Genomic DNA, 19,000 nt, shown 5'->3' on the forward strand with positions numbered 1-19,000 from the left:
AAATCAAGCAGCAAGTCATGCAGTCTGGCTTTGCAAACATACGTGACAGAATGGGATTTTCTAAGAGGTCACTGAACAGAATTCCACCATTGCAAGAAGTCAGCTTGTGAAATTTCTTCACTCCGATATTCCATGATGAACTGTAACTGGTATTAATGCAAAGTGGAAGCAGCCATGGCAACTCCATCACCAAGTGGCAGAAAGTTACAGTACACTGCCTTACAAACTATGGAGTACATGGTGTGCAGAGAAACCAAATGTTGTGGCATCTCCATTCACACCAGTGGACCTTGTTTTTTTACAGCAATGGCGGATCAGCCTTGCAATAATCATGGAAGTGAGCAACATACACTAGCCGTGCCATAGAGATATAACAGCACAGAGATTGAGATGTTCTTTTTAAAGGTAAGATGTTATAGTAAAACTCCATGCTATCAAAACATCCAGATAAAATTAACTTGTGCCATACACCGCATGCCCAATATATTCGTAGGTTATTTTCAAATATATTAGATTTGAGATTTGGGTACTGTAAATACATAACAGACTACTACTAATAATGGACTGCATTTACCCTCAAAGCGCTTTACAATTCCACTATTCATTCACTCTCACATTCCCACACTGGTGGTGGGAAGCTACAGTTGTAGCTACAGCTGACCGACTACAGCTCATTCGGCCCCATTCTGCCAACCTAGTCCAATATTGTCGGCTCACGCTGGCAGAGCCTTTTATGATGTGGTTGGTCGAGCAAAGGTCAGCTCCACAATAATTGACCGTGAAGAAGGAAGCATTTTCTCTGCCTTTTCCTTGTCTCCCTTCAGCTCCCTTTCTGCCTGAGATCTCTATTTGCAGTGTTCAATAATCTCAGTGTAAAGCACAGGATGTTGAAATTAAGTCTGCCCTGGGGCAGACTGACAGACGCAAGGCTGCCATATCGCTCCATCGGTCCCTCTAACCATCACCAGTAGGTGGTAGCTTCCCAAGTTCCCAACCCTCTGAACCACGGTCACCACGTCTAGGTTACTGTTAGCAGGACATAACTAGAGATGGGCAGTAATGCGTTACTGTAATCTGATTACTTTTTTCAGGTAACGAGTAAAGTAAGGGATTACTATTGCAAAAACAGTAATTAGATTACCGTTACTTTCCCGTAGGAACGCTGCGTTACTGCGTTTCTAAAACCGTGATTTTTTTGCGAGAATGTCTCATGACAGTGACGTAAGCGAGTGTGACGTTTGTAACAACAGCTGTGTGCAGATCAACAATGGATCATATATCGAGTGCAGGAGAGAGTATGAGCGTGCAGCGTTTAAAGCGTGGAAGTACTGACCTTATTTTGAGTTTGATTCCATAAAAAGTGACAAAAACATTAGCGTCCGTTGTGCGTGGGAAGAAAACTTCTTTTTACAGCAAAAAAACCCCCTAAACTTCCAAGCAAGCTCCGGGAGTGCGCTGCCACGTAATGGGAAACTCACAGAGAAACTCGCGGATTCTTCCACTGACCGCTGCGGCACACCTGCACCAGGGTAAACCTCCGCCTACCCCACTCCTGCTTTACAGGTGAAAATAGAGCGACAGGACTGCTGAGTCTTTGATGTTATTTATTTTCTGCTGTGTTTTACTTGCATCTATTTGAAAGAGTGAGTGTAAACACAAAAAAATATTTTATTTTATGTGCTGGAATGTACAGAAAATAGGTTTAAATGTTAAACTAATTTCTTCCCGTCAGAGAATGTTGCATATAATTAAATTTTTTGCTTGATGCATAAAGTTAAAAGAAAACTAATAAAACAAGTTTTAAAAAGAGACTTTTCCATCTGATTACATTTTGTATGATGGATTATGTAGAAAAAGTAGAATTGGGCTGAAAGATCTATCGCTTTATCACCTATTCAGGTTGTAAATCGTGTTTCTAAAAAGTAACTAAGTAACTAAGTAATTAATTACTTTTGAAAATAAGTAATCAGTAAAGTAACGGGATTACTTTTTTGGGGAAGTAATCGATAAGTAGTTACTGATTACTTTTTTCAAGTAACTTGACCAACACTGGACATAACTGTAGTCACAGTCTGTTGTTTGTATATTCTGTTATTTTAATGCCAATTTACCCGATGTTACAGAATTAGAGATTCAAAGTTCTGGTCGTTTTTTTGTAGTGAAGTTGAACTTATGTTGATGTTTCATATGACAACCCAAATTCTGAACTCCTGCTGACGCAACTCTGACTTAATCAAGAGGTCTGATAGTGTGGAGATGATAGAGGACATGATAGCAGACATGAGGAAGAAGAGGAGACCCTACTGGCCAGTTTTCATCCGGGAGCTTTAAGTGGAGAGGGTGAGCAGCTTTAAATACATGGGCGTCTACATCAGTGAGGACCTCACCCGGACATTTAACAGCACACAGCTGATCAAGAGGGCTCAACAGTGACTGTATTTTCTCAGGAGCTGTGGAAGTTCGGCATTCTTCAGCTTCTGCAGCGGCATAGCTGAGAGCTTCTTGACCAGCTACATCATAGTGTGGCATGGCAACGCCAATGCTTTGGACTGCAAATGCCTGCAGAGTGTGGTGAAGACTGATAAAGAGATCATTAGGACTCCACTGCCCTCTCTGCAGTATTTACTATCGCAGAGTTCCGTCTACGGCACATACAGCTGATGTAGCATTCTGAAGTGCACAGTAATCGTAGCTTATTGCAGCTCAGATTCTTTTATTTTATTTATATTGTGTGTATGCTTCTTTAGAACTGTTGTATATAGTTTTTAAATTATGGTTTATTTTTCTTATCATTTTTATATTTTTTTCAGAAGGAAGAATCGCATTGTTCAGGAAAACACGTTTCTTTACTGTGTATGACAATAAAACTAGCTGAGCCGGTCATGTAGATGTAATGTGTAGGTGGCCTAGTACTTTTGTCCATAGTGTATCTTTATGTTATGAAATACTTGCTAATCATTTCCTAATCTACACCTAGTAACAGTGCCCTTTAACAGCTAGCCTGCTGGCTTAATCTCCTCCTTAAATCCAACCAAGGGTAGTGGCTTTGGCCGTAGTAACTCAAGTCAGTGCTTGTGATTCCACCAGAATCCCTGCAGCACATTTCAGAAAAGTCCCAGGAGGAGAAGTTGTGTTGCAAAAAGTACATGTCCATTCTCCTTTTGAACAAAATTTGCCTCATACTGCATGGAGCAGATGAGGAGGGCAGGAAGTCAGACAGAGGAGCATTTTGAATTTTGAAAACAAAAGACTTGAAGCTGTGCAAAAAGACACAATAAAACTGTGCACAGAGACAAACACCCAGTGCATTCCCAGTCTTATTCACCAGCAGCACAAACTTGCCACTGTCATTCTTTGCTCCTTTACCGCACTGCCAACCTGTTTTGGTAGCAGTCTGTCTGGGAAGCTGCCTTCAGTCGACCCTTGGCTCTCTCTCTGTGCCATCTGCACCTCAAAGACTTTTACAAAAAGCCTTTAAAACCACCTCCTCACCCCGTGCTCTGCTTCTGGCTGCTTTTTATTTTTTTAAAAGCTCTAAAGCTTGGCATAAAACCAACGGCAACCATCTTTGTTGTCTTACATCTGGCCATTAAAATCAACGGTAAAGCTTATTGCCAAGTAATAGCAGCGGCATTCTTTCTTCCCAATGGAAGCTGATTCAGTCCCTGGATTCAAAGTAGAGATTTGTCTAAATTGAGATTTTGTATGGACAGCATTTTTTTTGCAGTTCCTACAAATCAAATTTCATGCACACTTGATGGTCTGGGCTTACCACATCACTAACAGTCTTGTGCATGCCACTGAAACTGACTACTCTTGCTGTGGGGAAACAACAAGAGTTTTTCCGGTGCATTTGTGTCTCTCTCATGCAGACACACACACACACACACACACACACACCAAAAAACGAAAGAAAGAGCAGAGTGCAGATAAACAGTGAGATAAAAGTGAATAAACACTGTTGTATTTGTGCGTGCGCATGCATGCATTAAGAGACTGTGTACCCATAGCCCGGTTTGAGCAAGATTTAAAAAGAGATTTTGGGAAAATGATTTGCAGGTTCAGGCAGTGAGTGTCCATTACACACAGGCATTGAACTCAGCAAATGTATTGATTGCCAAAATATTAGCTAATGAAGCTCAGTCGGCCCCATTCTGCCAACCTAGTCCAATATTGTCGGCTCACGCCGGCAGAGCCTTTTATGATGTGGTTGGTCGAGCAAAGGTCAGCTCACACAATAATTGACCGTGAAGAAGGAAGCATTTTCTCTGCCTTTTCCTTGTCTCCCTTCAGCTCCCTTTCTACCTGAGATCTCTATTTGCACTGTTGAATAATCTCAGTGTGAAGCACAGGATGTCGAAATTTAAAAAAAAAGTAATCTGTAACATTTTCAGAGCACTGTTGAAACAAAAGAGACAACCTACGCCCAGTTCTTTTTATTTAGCACAAAGCCGCTCCAAATACTGTCAAAAATGGAGCATTCATTTAATTTATTAAAGGAAGTGATGAAAATGATCTTGAACACCAAACCCCATTACGCAAGGACAGACAAAAGATAAGAACTCCCCCTTCAGAAACTCAAATTGTGTCAACAGAATCATCAGATGTATAATGCCACGTTACAGCTCGCGCTGTTTGACTGGCAGGTCACCACCAGCGCCGTAGGAGTCAAGGGCACGCAACGGGGCAACTATTGTTCTTTAAGCAGAAAAGGACCTCATCACGCAGCAGGAGGAGAGCATAAACAGTCACGTCAGGCTCACTGAGATCACATTAGAATGATTGGAAAGGAAGACGCTGCCTTCAAGGCTCTGGGCTGTGACTCTGTCAGATGTGAGGTGTTAACATAGCTGTGAGGTGCTCTTTGAAACGAGTGTACATTTCATGGAAATCAGCGACTACACTGAAACTGTTCGTATGTGAGCCAGGCTTTGTGGTGAAATGCACAACAGCATGTGCTTAATCATTTTATGAAAGGGCAGATTTTGTGTTTATGGAAACTGCGTGTGTGCAGTTTTAACCGCAGCAATTAACAACATGCTGCTTATGCGAGTTAAAGCAAGCTAACCTTTAACTGCGGCTTATTTTTGGTGATCCAATCACACCTGCGGTAAAAATATACTTTTTCCATGATTTTTTTTCTCTTCTCCTTCCATAAGCACACTGGATCTGGAGCATTGTTACAATCCGAACATGTTGCTTTGTTGATTTGTTAATCAACAAAAGGAGGACAAAAACATTATGCTGCTCATGCGGGCTGATTTTTTTTGCAGAAACACAGGGATCAGGAAAAAAAGACTCCTCCCCTCACCTCCTCCGCTGTCCTTCTCTTCTTCCTCGATGCTGTTTTTGATGCTGTCGTACTCCTCGTCTATGTTCTGGTTGCCTCGGATCTGACTGAGCACGCGGCGGGCCTTCTGGGTCAGCCCACGCTGAATTAACCAGCGAGGGCTCTCTGGCAGGAAGAGGAATCCCATGAATTGGAGCACAGCGGGGAGCACAGACAGACCCAACATGTACCTGCGAGAGGAGAGAAGGAACACATGGAGTGAGACTAATTATGATCACAGAAATGCTGTTTTTAGTTTTGTTTGTTTGTTAGCTTTTGACTAATGAAGGGTTTGAAAGGTTGAAAAGGTTTGATGTGCAAAATTCAACTGCATATGCAAGAACAATCAGGTTTCAGCAACGCTCCCCTGCATTCACTTTATGCTGACAAGTTCAGCTAGCAACACGTGGTTTACTTCATTAAAATTAAACACTGGGGAAAATGTCAAGGCTTTTTTCAGATTCCTCTGCTTAAAATAACCTTAACATGTACATTAAGCATTTAGATTAATCGCTGCACATTAGAGATAAAGTTCCACTTGCTAGAAGCCTTGCTTGAGAAAGAAAATCAAAACAATAAAGCGTCACTGTCTAATATCACTGCATAATTAGTTTACCCTAGCAAAGGCACACTATGCTGCACTGAAGTGTAAAAAACTGCAGGATTGCTCTGCAAGCATAACATGTTATGTGCCAGTAAGGCAAAGAATAGGAGGATATAAGAAAAGTAAAAGGGTAAAAGGAGGCTGTAATAATGACAAATTGCTAGAGACTGCAGTAAACAGCCAGAAGTACAAGGTTTTTCTTCTTCTGCGAAGGCAACGACATCAATCTGAGAACATCTGTAATCTTAACTCAATCGGTTTTCCATTATCATTATGAATCACACAAATCTAAGGCTCGCCGAACAATCTCCTTTGTGTCTATCAGAACTGCAGCCGAGGCAAATCCTTTCAAAACGACCAATTCTTATCAACAGTATCTCGCAGCTCGCCGCTCAAAGACTCAGAAGACCGCGAAGCTGCATTCAGCGTGACACGAGGAAAGGACGCGAACAGAAGAAAGAGAAAACAAGAGTATCGCTCCAATAAACAGCACAGCTGCTCCCAGTAAATGCTAAAGACTGACCCGTGCTTGTGTTGACATTTTGAATGAGGGTTTGAGCCGGAATGAAAAGATTTTCTGGCATTTCATACGCTAAGAAGCCAAAAAAGAGACGATGCTATCACATCTGATTATATGACTATCATTAACGAAGGCGGCATTGTTTACATCCTGTGAGAAGTGTAAAAGTTCTGCTTCTGTATTCTTTTTTCTGTTGAGATACAAATTGCGGTGTGGAAGGTGCTATAACACATTTTGCGTGCAGTGAAAGGTGGAGCTTGGATGTAGCTTTGGGGTTTGAAGAGTGAATTCCTTAACCCTGTATTTTTTTTTAAATGGCCACTAGAATGGTTGGAAAAGTAGGGGAAAACTGGGAAAACTGACCTTGGACTGAGTTTCAGGAATGAGCGTTATTATTGGCTGACAACTTGTGAATGTCGAGTGTTTCAAACGATAGTTCGATAACCACTGGGGGTGAAAGGTGTATGTGAAAAGTTCATCAGTGTGTGTCTGACCTCCAACCGTCATGGCGCAGATAGCTGAAGGCTCCGTCGATGAGGCTGGCTGTGAACTGCCCCCCCGTGATGAAGAGGGTGTTAACGGTGACTAGCTGACCCCTTAGGTGGGGTGGAGAGGCCTCAGCGATGTACACGGGAACTGTCATAGAGGCAATACCTATACAGTAGAGGAAAGAGAGGGAAAGGAGATGATTAGGAGTAGGAACTATTGGCTGAAGTAGAATTTCCAAATGTCGACTTACAAGTTTATATAGCAAAACGGATAACACATTTTATCCATCCATTTTCTTCTGCATTGAAATTCATGGTCGAGGGGGGACTGAAGCATATTCCACATCTTAAAGGTGAGGGGCATGGTACACCCTGCACAAGTCACTAGTTTGCCTCAGTGCTAAAAGTCAGAGACAGCCTATTTACATTCACATTTATAACTATGGGCAATCTAGAATCACCAATTAACCTATCCCTGTGTTTTTGGACTCTGGAACGAAGCCCTAGCGGCTAGTGAGCACTCATGCAGACCCAGGGAGAACATGCAAACTTAAAGGTCCTAGGCAGGATTCAAACCCAAGGAACTGAGTTGGTCATGCTCAGTCATCGAGGTAAGGAAATCCCAGGAAGTTGATTCTGTTCATTTAGACTTTGTTCAATCCAACCGATGACCCAAAAGTGGCACTCAAGTATCAGGAAAAACAATATTTACGCCGGTTTAACCATATTTAAAGTTAGCAGACATACCATTTCACAATCACTTTATTTCTGTGATACATTTCAGCCATTTCATTCCCACAGACATGCACACTCGAACATGGTAATTGCAGAAATAAAGCGTACATTACAGATTTTAATTTAATTTTGTGGAATCTGCAGTGGCCCTAGACTAATCATCGTGACACTAATCTGACATGTTATCGCTTTGGCTTGTTAGGACAATTTGAAAATGATTTAAACTGCAAAATAGCATTTTTTTAAATACAGTAAGCGACTTTTACAAAAACAAATGTACACACTTATTGAAGTTATTTGGGTAATGTTTGCAACGCCTACAAAAAGTTACGCTTGGTCTTCTTCAGTAAGTTTGACCATATTTGCTCAACGGTACCAACAGTGATGTCACAAAGATGTTGACGTAAATCCAAGAGACAGAAACAAGCATACTGCAGTGTCTTCCAGTGTGCTACTCACACACGGTACACAGGCTGACCACACACAAACACATACAGGGCAATGCACACTTCTACACTCTCAAAAACACAGACCAAAACGTGTGTGACTGGATGTCTGACGAGGTGCCATGAGGCTGAGGCTTTCTGCAGCTGGCTCCCCATAAGCTCTATTAATAGTCTGCCATCTACACACCCCACCCCACTCCACCCCTCGCCTCCCTACAGCCACCGCCCTGGCCTGAACGGCCGCCATGACTACGTGGCTACCCGTCGCCATGGAAACCACTTGCTGGGAAACGAGCCATGCTGTCTCCAAGCGGGCACCACACTGTGGCAGCTCTGGGAAGACAAATCAATAAGCAAGATAGGAGGAAATTTACTATGTTTTTCTTTCTCCCCCTTTTTTAAAATTAATTTGTTCACTGCTTTTTCTCAAACAAGAAGGACAAAAAAATCAGCATCTTGAGACGTTTAATAAAAGAGCACAAAACCCCAAATTACAAACTAATAAAAGCTGAACTGCAAGAGAAACTGTGGTTTAATGTCAGATTGGAAATCCGTGTGCGTGATTGGGGGATGGGCACGCCAAAACACACGTGGAAACACTCCGCTCTGCTCTCACACAACCTCGAACTGCAAACACACCCTAAGGATTTAGAGTCAAGTCTTTATCTTTGTTATGGCTAAAAAAAGGATTACCATCTGATGACGGAAATCCGAGATCCAGAACACCCCCTGAAATCGAATCAAGTGCTCTTTGGCAATGAAGCCTGTCTGCTCAGCCCAATTTAATAGAAATGCATTTATAAGCCTTGGAGAGGTCCTGCCGAAAGATGAATGCAAGACAAACCCTATCGCGTCCACGGGTTACACTAAAGTTAGGATTCTGAAACTTTGCCTTGTGTAACTCAGCATAACCATAAATATCTGGGGGAAAAAGCATAGATGTGTGTACTGCCGTTCCCTATAGCTTTAGCATTCAGTTGTTACGGTCCCTGTCTGATCTTCAGGAGCATTAGCATCACGCTCTGCTGCACCTTTAGCCAAAGCCTTTGTGTTATCCTCTCTTCTGGACATTAAATTAGGAAAACAAAGAAAAAATGTGACAAAAAAACCCCTCTGTCATTCTAACAGAGCTGTTCAGCAGGGAGAGTTCATCTAGGCTTTAGCAGGGCTTAGAAGTAAAAGTCTTTATTTATCGTTGGCTCACTAACTAATAGCCGGAACCTTTCCACACTAAAATAGACATGTAAATCCCATCAGTGTTAAAGACATAGAACTGAGCCTGTCTAATGACTATTACTCTCCGTGTACTTGAACTGTGCTGCTAGGAGGCTTTTAATAAAACTGATGGAACATCCAGCAACTTAAAACAGTGGCATTGAGCCATCTCACATACAGAAACTACTGCAGAGTCTCCTGGGAATTGTAGTTTTAAAGTCATCTAAACCCAAAAAGAAACAAAGTCACAAATGACCAAAGCGGTTTGTCTGCTTCAATTCCTCTTCTGTTGCGTGTGCTAGCCTCATGCACACCTCCCATCATTCTACCTGTTTTAGCCTTATGCATCACTACCATATCTCCGTCCAAGTCCCGCCTGCTGCTATAGCCCGCCATATGCCTGCCGGCGAGATACAACAGCTGATGTTGTTACATTTAGTGAGCAATGAATCATGTCCATTTCACATGCTGCTGCAGGTGGTGACGGGGAAAATATGTTAGAGCCCATCTGAGCATACAGGCCAGGAAAAAGGTTAAATAGTGTACCGATTCGCTTCGGCTTATCCGTCATCTGTGATTAAATATTTTTGACTTTGAGTCTCTGGAGTCCAACATCGCAGTGACTTTTTCTGTTTATTAGTGTACAACATGCCTTTCTTTCATTAATGCACAGAAAGATGATTTGGAAATTGTTTAATATACTAGTGTAAATATGAAAACAGTTATATCTTCTTCTTTTTTAATATACGTTGAAATTCACAACTATAGTTTAGGGCCGCCTTTGTCATATTTTTCTTTACATGACGAGCCAAATGTTTACACTGGGTGCATTTATTTTATTTACATGAAAGAGTCTCAACTTGGGTTTGTAATTAACTGAACACTTACATCTGTTTTCTGAGGTGATCCTGAGACCAGTGAGTTGTAAATGTTCTCTGTGTCCTACGCTCTAATAGTTTAGCTCATGATAAATGGATTTTATTTTTTAACACATTTTTAATCTCATCTATCACTCAGAGCACTTTTTACACTGCAAGCTGCATCCACAGACACTTTTGAATGCGTTGATCCATTAGAGGGTAACTGGGTTTGAGTACCTTGACCAAGGACACCTCAGCATAGGGTTGCTGGAGCTGGGGAACAAACCAACGACCTTCTGAAAAGCAGATAACCTGTTACAAAATCTCAGTCAACAAAAACAATAAGGTTTTTGGAGCTGTACTTGAGAACTGGATAACCAGTGTGAAGTGTCTTTGACTAAAACACATAACATTACTTGTAATATTAAGTAATAAAAGCTTCTACGGTTGGGTGGCACGGCGGTTAGCACTGTTGCCTCACAGCAAGAAGGTCCTGAGTTCAGTTCCACCATCAGGGCGGGGTCTTTCTGTGTGGAGTTTGTATGTTCTCCCCGTGTTTGCGTGGGTTCTCCATGGGTACTTCGGCTTCTCCCCACAGTCCAAAGACATGCAGTTAGTGGGGAAAGGTTAATTGGAAACTCTAAATTGCCCATAGATGTGAATGCTTGTGTATATGTGTTAGCCCTGCGACAGTATGGCGACCTGTCCAGGGTGTACACTGCCTCTTGCCAAAGATGGCTGGGATAGGCTCCAGCACCCCCATGAAAAGGATAAACGTAAGCGAATGGATGGAACTTCTATGGTTGACTTCCACATTGTCAAACGTGTATGATAGCTATTGCATCCACCTGTGAATGATTTCCCTCTAATGTTAGGTTATCTGTTGCACACTGTGCTTGCAGGATTTCTCTGAATTTCCTGAAATGATTCTATATACCTCTGCATTTTGACATCGATAAACTGTTTGAACTGTTTGTCCTATCAGTCTTTCACAGAGTTTTCCCACCCTACAGACACTTCTAGGACGACGTTCCGGGACGCTCCACATCATGTTACTGACCTGCTCTCAGTTAACTTGTTGTGAGATGTTCAACCAGATGCTTTGTTAATGGTACTTTTTTCAGTCTGTGCTCCTGACTCAGTTGAACTGATATCAATTTAAAATTAAAAGAATAAACACTATTTTTATTATTCTTAATAACATATAGGTCAAAATATAGAAGAGATTTGCAATTAATTTTCCATTTATTTGCACTGAAATCAGCATTCCATTTTAAAGATCATGATTGTTTGTTAAATCTAACTGGATCCAATAAAATACGGATTGGAAAACCAAGCTTTGTTCCTTCACTCCTTACCCAGGAAATAGATCCCTCTGCCATACAGAAGACCAGCTAATTCAGGGAGATAATATATTTACTTTCAGAATCATATTTCAAATGGATTATGTAAATTATAATTTTATCTAGAAAACTATAGATTAGACAAAATTACTGAGCCACACCTGTTAATCTATGAATTCAGGTATTTTCTGTCCCATTGCAACAGGTATAAAATATCAAGCACCCAGTCATTCAATCTGCCTTTACAAACATCTGTGAAATAACTGATTATTGTTTTTATTATTAGTATTGTTATGATTAGGATGGCATTGTTGCAACAATGATTCCTCTGGCATTAACATCAGCATGAGAACTGTGCACTGGGAGCTTCACGGCATGAATTTCCATGTCTGAGCAGCTTCCATAAGGTTTAATGTGTAGGTGATCCATATTATGTACAGAGTCTTGCTTCCAAGATGTCTGAAGAGTAGGTTGAAAGGTTAGTATTTCCTACACCAGCTTATTCCAGGCATATGAATATACAATATTTGTCTTTAAAAACTAACACAGGTTGTTGTGTGTCAGCCTCTCTCTGCATCAGTATCACTGTTTTAGAGCACACATACTTAAAAAAAGAAGTGACAGGATATGAGTAATGTCAAGTATTCGTATTCCTTTATAATTCTCAATAGTAATAAAACTAAAAAAACAAACAAATTAACTCGTGTTATGAGTATATTTCTTTACTTGAGTGTGAGTCTCTTTACCAAGACACTTGCACTATGTTTCTTTTCTTATTAATGAGCTCTCTATTCAGCACTGAGGACAGCTCGCAACACTCACACACACAAACACACATACACAGTCTGAAGTTGCTGTCTGGGCAGGCTCAGCCTCAAAGCAGCACACTTAACAAAGGATCTGTCTGGTCTTCTAAAGGCGGGCTCTAGGCACACAGTACAAAGGCTAGGACTGAGACTTGATCAGAAGAACGAGGGAGATACTTCTTCAGAATCTCCACGACTATGATCTTGACAGACAGAACATTTTCTGGATGTGTTGTTGTTATGATGTTGTTCTTGTAATGGAAGCCGGTTTTTTAGGATCCTCTAACAGAGGATCCTTAAACATGCAAAGTAAGGGGAAGGGAAAAATCTGATACATACTTTTAAATGTGTGTAATTGTGAATTGTGATTGAACGGATTAGTGAAAGCAGGAAAAGCTGTAACCTTTCGTAATTGAATTCAGTAAAAAAAGTAACAATTTTTTGATTGGTTTCTCTAAAAGCATGTTATGGAATAATAAGACTTGTTCTGGAAGGCTTAATTCAGAAATTAGCCACTGCTAAATTTCATGCTCTGGAGAGTCAAAATGCGCAAATGTCAAGCCGAACCCAACTCATCTTTTAAAAACTTGACATTTAAGTGATGTAATTTGCACATTAAAACAATAATATGCGCATAAACAAACTTCTCATTAAGTCTACATTTAGGTTTCGCCTGGTTAGGAAGAGAATTGCGACTTAATTATATGAACCAACCAATTAATTAGCAAGCCTGCAGGTTGTAATTAAATGTTATCTCAGTGTAATTAACAGTACTATTTTTAAGCGGGCCTATCTCCTCTTTCAAAGAACAAAACATTTCAACGCTTGCAACTGCTAGATAATTTAGCCAGAAAACATAATTATACAGTCACTATGAGGGTGTCTGTGTGTCCTTTTATTTGTGCATGTTTTTTTGTCTGTGTGTGAGGCATTGGATTATGACTAACTAAGCCAGCATGCATCAGAGGCTTAAGGCAGAAAAGAAACATTTTTATGGCTCTTTGTTGAACAAATGGAAATGCATTGTCTTGGGGCAAGCTCTCCACTGATTGGTTAAATCTGACAAATGGAAAAGTTTTGAAAATGGAAAGTTTTTCGCAGATTAAATTTTTAATGACCTACCTTGTCCTTGAAAATGTAAAAAGAAAAGAGGGAAAACTTAGATCGCTTCCTTCGTGATCGTGGGGATGTCTTCTAGCATGTTAACATGAGCGTTGTTAGCTGTAACGTTACTCTGTTTTGGAAGCATTGTTCGCTCACTGATGCCTACAGCTGTTGGTTGCTTCACTGTAGGGCAGAGGTCTCCAACTCCAGTCCTCAAGAGTTACTTTACTGCAGCTTTTAAATAGATCCTTGTTCCAACACAGCTGAATCAAATGAATGGCTTGTTAGCAGGCCTTTGCCAAACCTGATGGCATGCTGAAGAGGTGATTCAACCATTTGATTCAGCTGTGTTGGAGTAGGGATGCATCTAAAAGCTGCAGGACAATAGCTCTCAAGGACTGGAGTTGGAGACCCCTGATAAAGGGTGAACTGAGGATAGAGCTGAATAATTCCCCCAATATATCATAAACTTTTAGGACATCATGTTAAACATGTGTACTCAGTTGGATGCTTCCTCTTTGCCCCTGTCAAAAGTGGGCAAAGTTTGCCCACTTTTATTGAAGAGGGTACAACTTTAACTGAGTTTTACTGATAAAACTGATAAAAGCAATTGCCCCTCTCAGTTGGAGCATGGAGGACGGAGCATTCACGATTTGCTCTCTGAGGTTTTAGCCATAATCCAACCATACCGTCATCCAACCTTTACTAAAAAGAGACATTTTTAAGAACAAGAAGTCTATATGGAGCTGCAAAGCATATTCGAGTTGTAGTGCCAACCTATTTAACCCGCTGAGCTCCAAGTCAGCCTCTGTGAAAACCTAACCCAAACCGTAAGTATCATCAAATAATTTAGAGACTTTGAAGAAATCTCTGTGCAGAACAAGGAACAAGGCAAATCATATACTGGAGAAGAAAGACCAGCTGGCTCTTTATGAGCACTCAGTTTAAAAGCTGTAATCTCTGATGGTGTGATGGTGCTTTACTAAACTTTAATTTAAGTTTAATAGCTTAAACAAAAATGAGAACATCTGAAGTTGTTGGTGATGAAACCAAACTGTTTTGCCCCCACACAGTTAAATTCTCAGTTTTTCTCCTTTACTTTTATTTTTTGGATTTGTAATGCATAGCTCGGGGGATAAGCCAACTATGTGTCTATATCCATGATGGCCAATTGAATTTATCCTCCTAGGACCTGGCGTCCACATATGTGGACATCACATTTTGGGTTATTTAGACTAAAATACTCAATTTTGCTCTACATGGGCATCAAAATTTTAAATGAATATCCTCATATGTGGCTCTCATTTTTCTTAAAAACAAAAATAAGGTTAAAAAAAAAATCTGGTAATTCTTTGTTTTTACATTCAAATATCGGGCCCAAATATCAAAGAGAAATTAAAAAAGCATGTCGTGGAAGAGTTTGGGTCTTAGGCAAATTAAGAGGATAATTTTCATATTCACCAAATGTTGTTTTCAAAGCCACAGAGAGCCACTGGTGACGGCAAAAGAGCTGCATGTAACAGCTCTAGACTTCCTCTAGGCTTTTTTTTTTTTAATGAAAATTTTTTCTGATGTTTTGATTTTGAATTATGATTTTTTTTTTTTGGCTCCCTGACTACCAAAACTTCAGAGAACAATTTGATAAAAGCAGAAACATTGACTGCCTGGTCAATGTCAGGGTTAGTGCTATCTATCTATCTATCTATCTATCTATCTATCTATCTATCTATCTATCTATCTATCTATCTATCTATCTATCTATCTATCTATCTATCTATCTATCTATCGGAAATTATGGTTTGGATGTGGATAACTGTTTGACTGAATTTGAAAATACTAAATCAAATAATAAATTAGAGTTAATCCCGCAAGTCTGGCTCAACATTGTCTGTCTGCTTGCGCAAGCACCAGCTCATATCGCACAACAGTCGATGTGCTTAGGCAAAGGTCAGCTCAACAATAACCAGGTTTATGTGTAGAAATACAAGAAGGCATGGCATGGCGGTGTATGGCCTTTCCTGGTTTGACAAACAGCTCTGATGACCTTTCCGGTGAGTCCTGTTCAAAAACGCTCAACAGTTGGCTTTTCTGAGAACTGACATTCGTGTTAATGTGCAGGTGATCGGACTGGGCCAGAAAAATTGCATGCAAAACAGGTTGCCTCATTAGCGTCTCCACCTTCAGTTTGCCTCATTATCTTTGAGTGTCTGGCTCACGCGTGCTTGGTTAATGGAGATCTCTGTATGGTAAAAATGTAACAGCACAAAAGGGAGGGGATACTTATGATGTAACAGCTGAAATGACCCATGTGATTAGTTCTCTCCCTCATAAGAGCAATCAGAGCTTGTTCAGTTAATGATAGTGTGCAGCTGACACTTTAGCAGTCTCTGTATTTCATGCATTTCTTTGCTGTTTTCATCACTTTATCTTAAAATCTCTGAAAACAATTATTGCTTTTCCCTCAGTTTTTATTACTTTTGTTTCTAAAAAAAACAACTCCAACTCAATAAATTCCTTTAGATTCGCATCAGTGTTACGACTGCTTGTGTTAATATCACAGTATATTTATAGACTGGTATTTCACTCTAGGTGTTTACAGCGGCTGACTGCCCATTACCTATGTGTATTAGGGATGGGCTAATGTATTGATACGGCAATACACAGCAAAATATCACTCCAATTATAAACAAATGACACAAAATATAAATAATGTCTTCTTTTCTTTTTCTTTAGTTATTTTTTTGTATTCAGTGACAAACAGATCAAGGTTTGACCCAGATGATTGTCTTGCAATCTATTATTATTGCATATCATTGTATCACAGTGCCATTTTGATGATAATAATAATAATAATAATAATAATGATAATCAGGCTTTAATTTGAACGTATTAACATATTACTGCGATATAAAAAACACAAATAAAATGTAAAACCGAAGGAAAATAATGATTATAATAAAATAACCTAATATGTTTAAAACAGAATAGAAAGAAGCATGAGCTGATTTAACCACTAGTTAGTAACGATTAATTATTATTTTTACTTTCTGTTTATGTCCTACCCAATCATAAATCCTCCATACAGTTTGCTACATATATTTGGCTTTGTAGCTCGAATAACAAACCAAGACACGTATGTACTTACAGGTATATACTAGGGGTGCAACGATACTCGTATCGATATTGAACCGTTCGATACAGTGCTTTCGGTTCGGTACGCATATGTATCAAACAATACAATTTTTAAAATTTATTTTATCAACTTTTCTTCTGACGATGCTGTCTGTGTTGAGCGCTCAGTGGATCTGCGTTCGACTACTCCACCTAGGCTGCACTGTCAGTGCAGATCCACTGAGCGCAGCGCAAGCTAGCAAGACAGAAGCTAAGCTCGTTGCAACATGGCAAATTGAACCTCCCCCACCCTCATTCAGATGTGGCGTTTGGAACTATCTTGGTTTTCATGTGAAGCATGACCCTGATGGTAAGCATGTCATGGACAAAAGTAAAACAGTATGTCGGATGTGCCAGGCAATGCTCAATTACATGGGTGGGAACTACTACGTTAGCGCAGTTAGCTTGTTAACGTATTGACGCCGTCCAGCCCCACACACGGGGCGATCCGTTAACGGAGATTTGCGGCGTTATGGCGTTAATGTCATTTTAACGAAATTAACCTGAAAGCACTAGTGGGAACACAACGAATATGACTGCACATTTACGCCGACATCATCCTAGTGCAAAGACAAGTGGAAGCAGACAAAAATAACAAGCACGCATGCTACAAACTTTACCCGAGTCATTTAGACAGCCGTTAGCACGTGATGCTCCTTATGGGGACCTGATATGTTTAATATGCTGCTGAGAGTATACCCCAGAAGAAGTGTATAGTATAGCTTTTATTTTGGAAAGAGCCATTTCTCTGTAATAAACTCTCTTTTCCAAAGATGAGTGATTCCTCGATCATATGGATTTATTTTTTTTATTATTTTGATGTTTCAGCAACATTGAATTTAAAAACTGTACTTTTGAGTTAAAATATATATTTATAATTTTAATAAATGACAAATTAAAAAGGCATGAACATTTTTTGTATCGAAAAAATATCGAACCGTGACACCAAAGTATCGAACCGAACCGTCAATTTTGTGTATCGTTGCACCCCTAGTATATATACATATACATACACACACATATACACATGTTGGCATAAGCTACCCATTTAATCTATTTTCTTCTCATATTGTAATTTCCACACAGAGCTGCAAACAAAATACATAATTTGTCATTTATTCATTTTTAATTAATCTGTATATTATTTTTTTACAAGAAGTCAATAAATTAAAAATTTTCCAGCATCTTATTTTGATCAACTAGCAGTACAATGCATAAATATGTTCCATTTACATGTCCACAACAGAAAAACAGAAAAAATATTTGCATAAAACACTTTTTCTCGTCATGATCTAATCAGTTATTCGAGTTTTCTTTCTTTCAGGCCTACTGATATGAACATTGTAAACCTTGTGTCCCACCCTGTACTTTTAAATGTCAAACAGTGTATTTACTGTACTTAAATAGAGGTTCTTAATCCAACTTTCTCTAACTTAATAATGGCCATGCTTTAACAATACTTTAGAAATCAAATCCTCTACAATTCAGATGAAGTAATCATAGAAATCATTTAGAAACCTTTCCACATTTGAAGCAGGGAGTCAAGCACAAACTCAAAACATGCCTAAAATGGGTGGATGGAGGTTCGACAGGGCACAACGACTGAGACTGAAGAGTTTTCTCAACACTTTCACACTGTGTATGCAATTAGATCATCAGAGCCACCTGTCTAATTTACCATGCTAGCTAATTAGAAGTACACATTCAATTTATTTTAATCAGACAAAGTGGCAGCTATTTGCTGCCATTAAAGAAACCCTTTCTCTATCAAGTGTCAGGTTTGTTTGTGTAAAATTCCCCGTAAGCAGTCTAAATAAATGACGAGAAAAAAAGAAAAAAAAAACACTTCTGGAAAGTGACATTTACAAAAAAATTCAAAAGTGAAAGTGAAAGTGACAGGAGAAAATCCGTCCCGGTCAACCACCCAAACATCAATAACGGGAACCTTATACAGCGCTTCCCTATACCCGTCGAACTCCCACAGGCACAAAGAAATTACAGAGGCTATTACTTATCACCTGACCAAAGATATGGCTCCCATCAACACTGTGCAAAACGAGGGGTTTAGGAAAATGATCAACACCGTAGACAAACGCTACACAGTGCCGTCCCGCAACTATTTTTCTATTGTTGCACTAACTGCTCTATACACGCAGTGTCGAGCATCGGTGGAGATGGAATTTCAAGCAGTACAACATTTTGCAGCACCGACAAAATGTGAGACATTTGTTGTTTTTATGTTTATTTATTGTTTTTATGTTCAGTCTCAACTGTTACGAAGTTGATGTGCAGTTAATAAGTGCAATAAATATTTATATTGGAAAAGAAAATCGTGAGAGAATCGTGATCTCAAATCTAAGCAAAAAAAATCGTGATTCT

General features: G+C 39.7%; 1 protein-coding gene across 1 annotated transcript in view; it reads right to left on the reverse strand.

The window, feature by feature from the left end:
• The window catches only part of slc2a13a (solute carrier family 2 member 13a), an 85,948-nt gene that overhangs the window by 62,260 nt on the left and 4,688 nt on the right, over positions 1-19,000 (reverse strand). Inside the window, exons 2-3 of the mRNA XM_026146073.1 lie at positions 6,948-7,107; positions 5,312-5,520 (exon numbers count right to left, since the gene is read on the reverse strand). Coding sequence (XP_026001858.1) covers positions 5,312-5,520; positions 6,948-7,107 — 369 coding nt within the window. The remainder of the gene's footprint in view (positions 1-5,311; positions 5,521-6,947; positions 7,108-19,000) is intronic.

This window comes from Astatotilapia calliptera, chromosome 17 (assembly GCF_900246225.1).
Source record: "Astatotilapia calliptera chromosome 17, fAstCal1.2, whole genome shotgun sequence".
NCBI lineage: Eukaryota > Metazoa > Chordata > Actinopteri > Cichliformes > Cichlidae > Astatotilapia > Astatotilapia calliptera.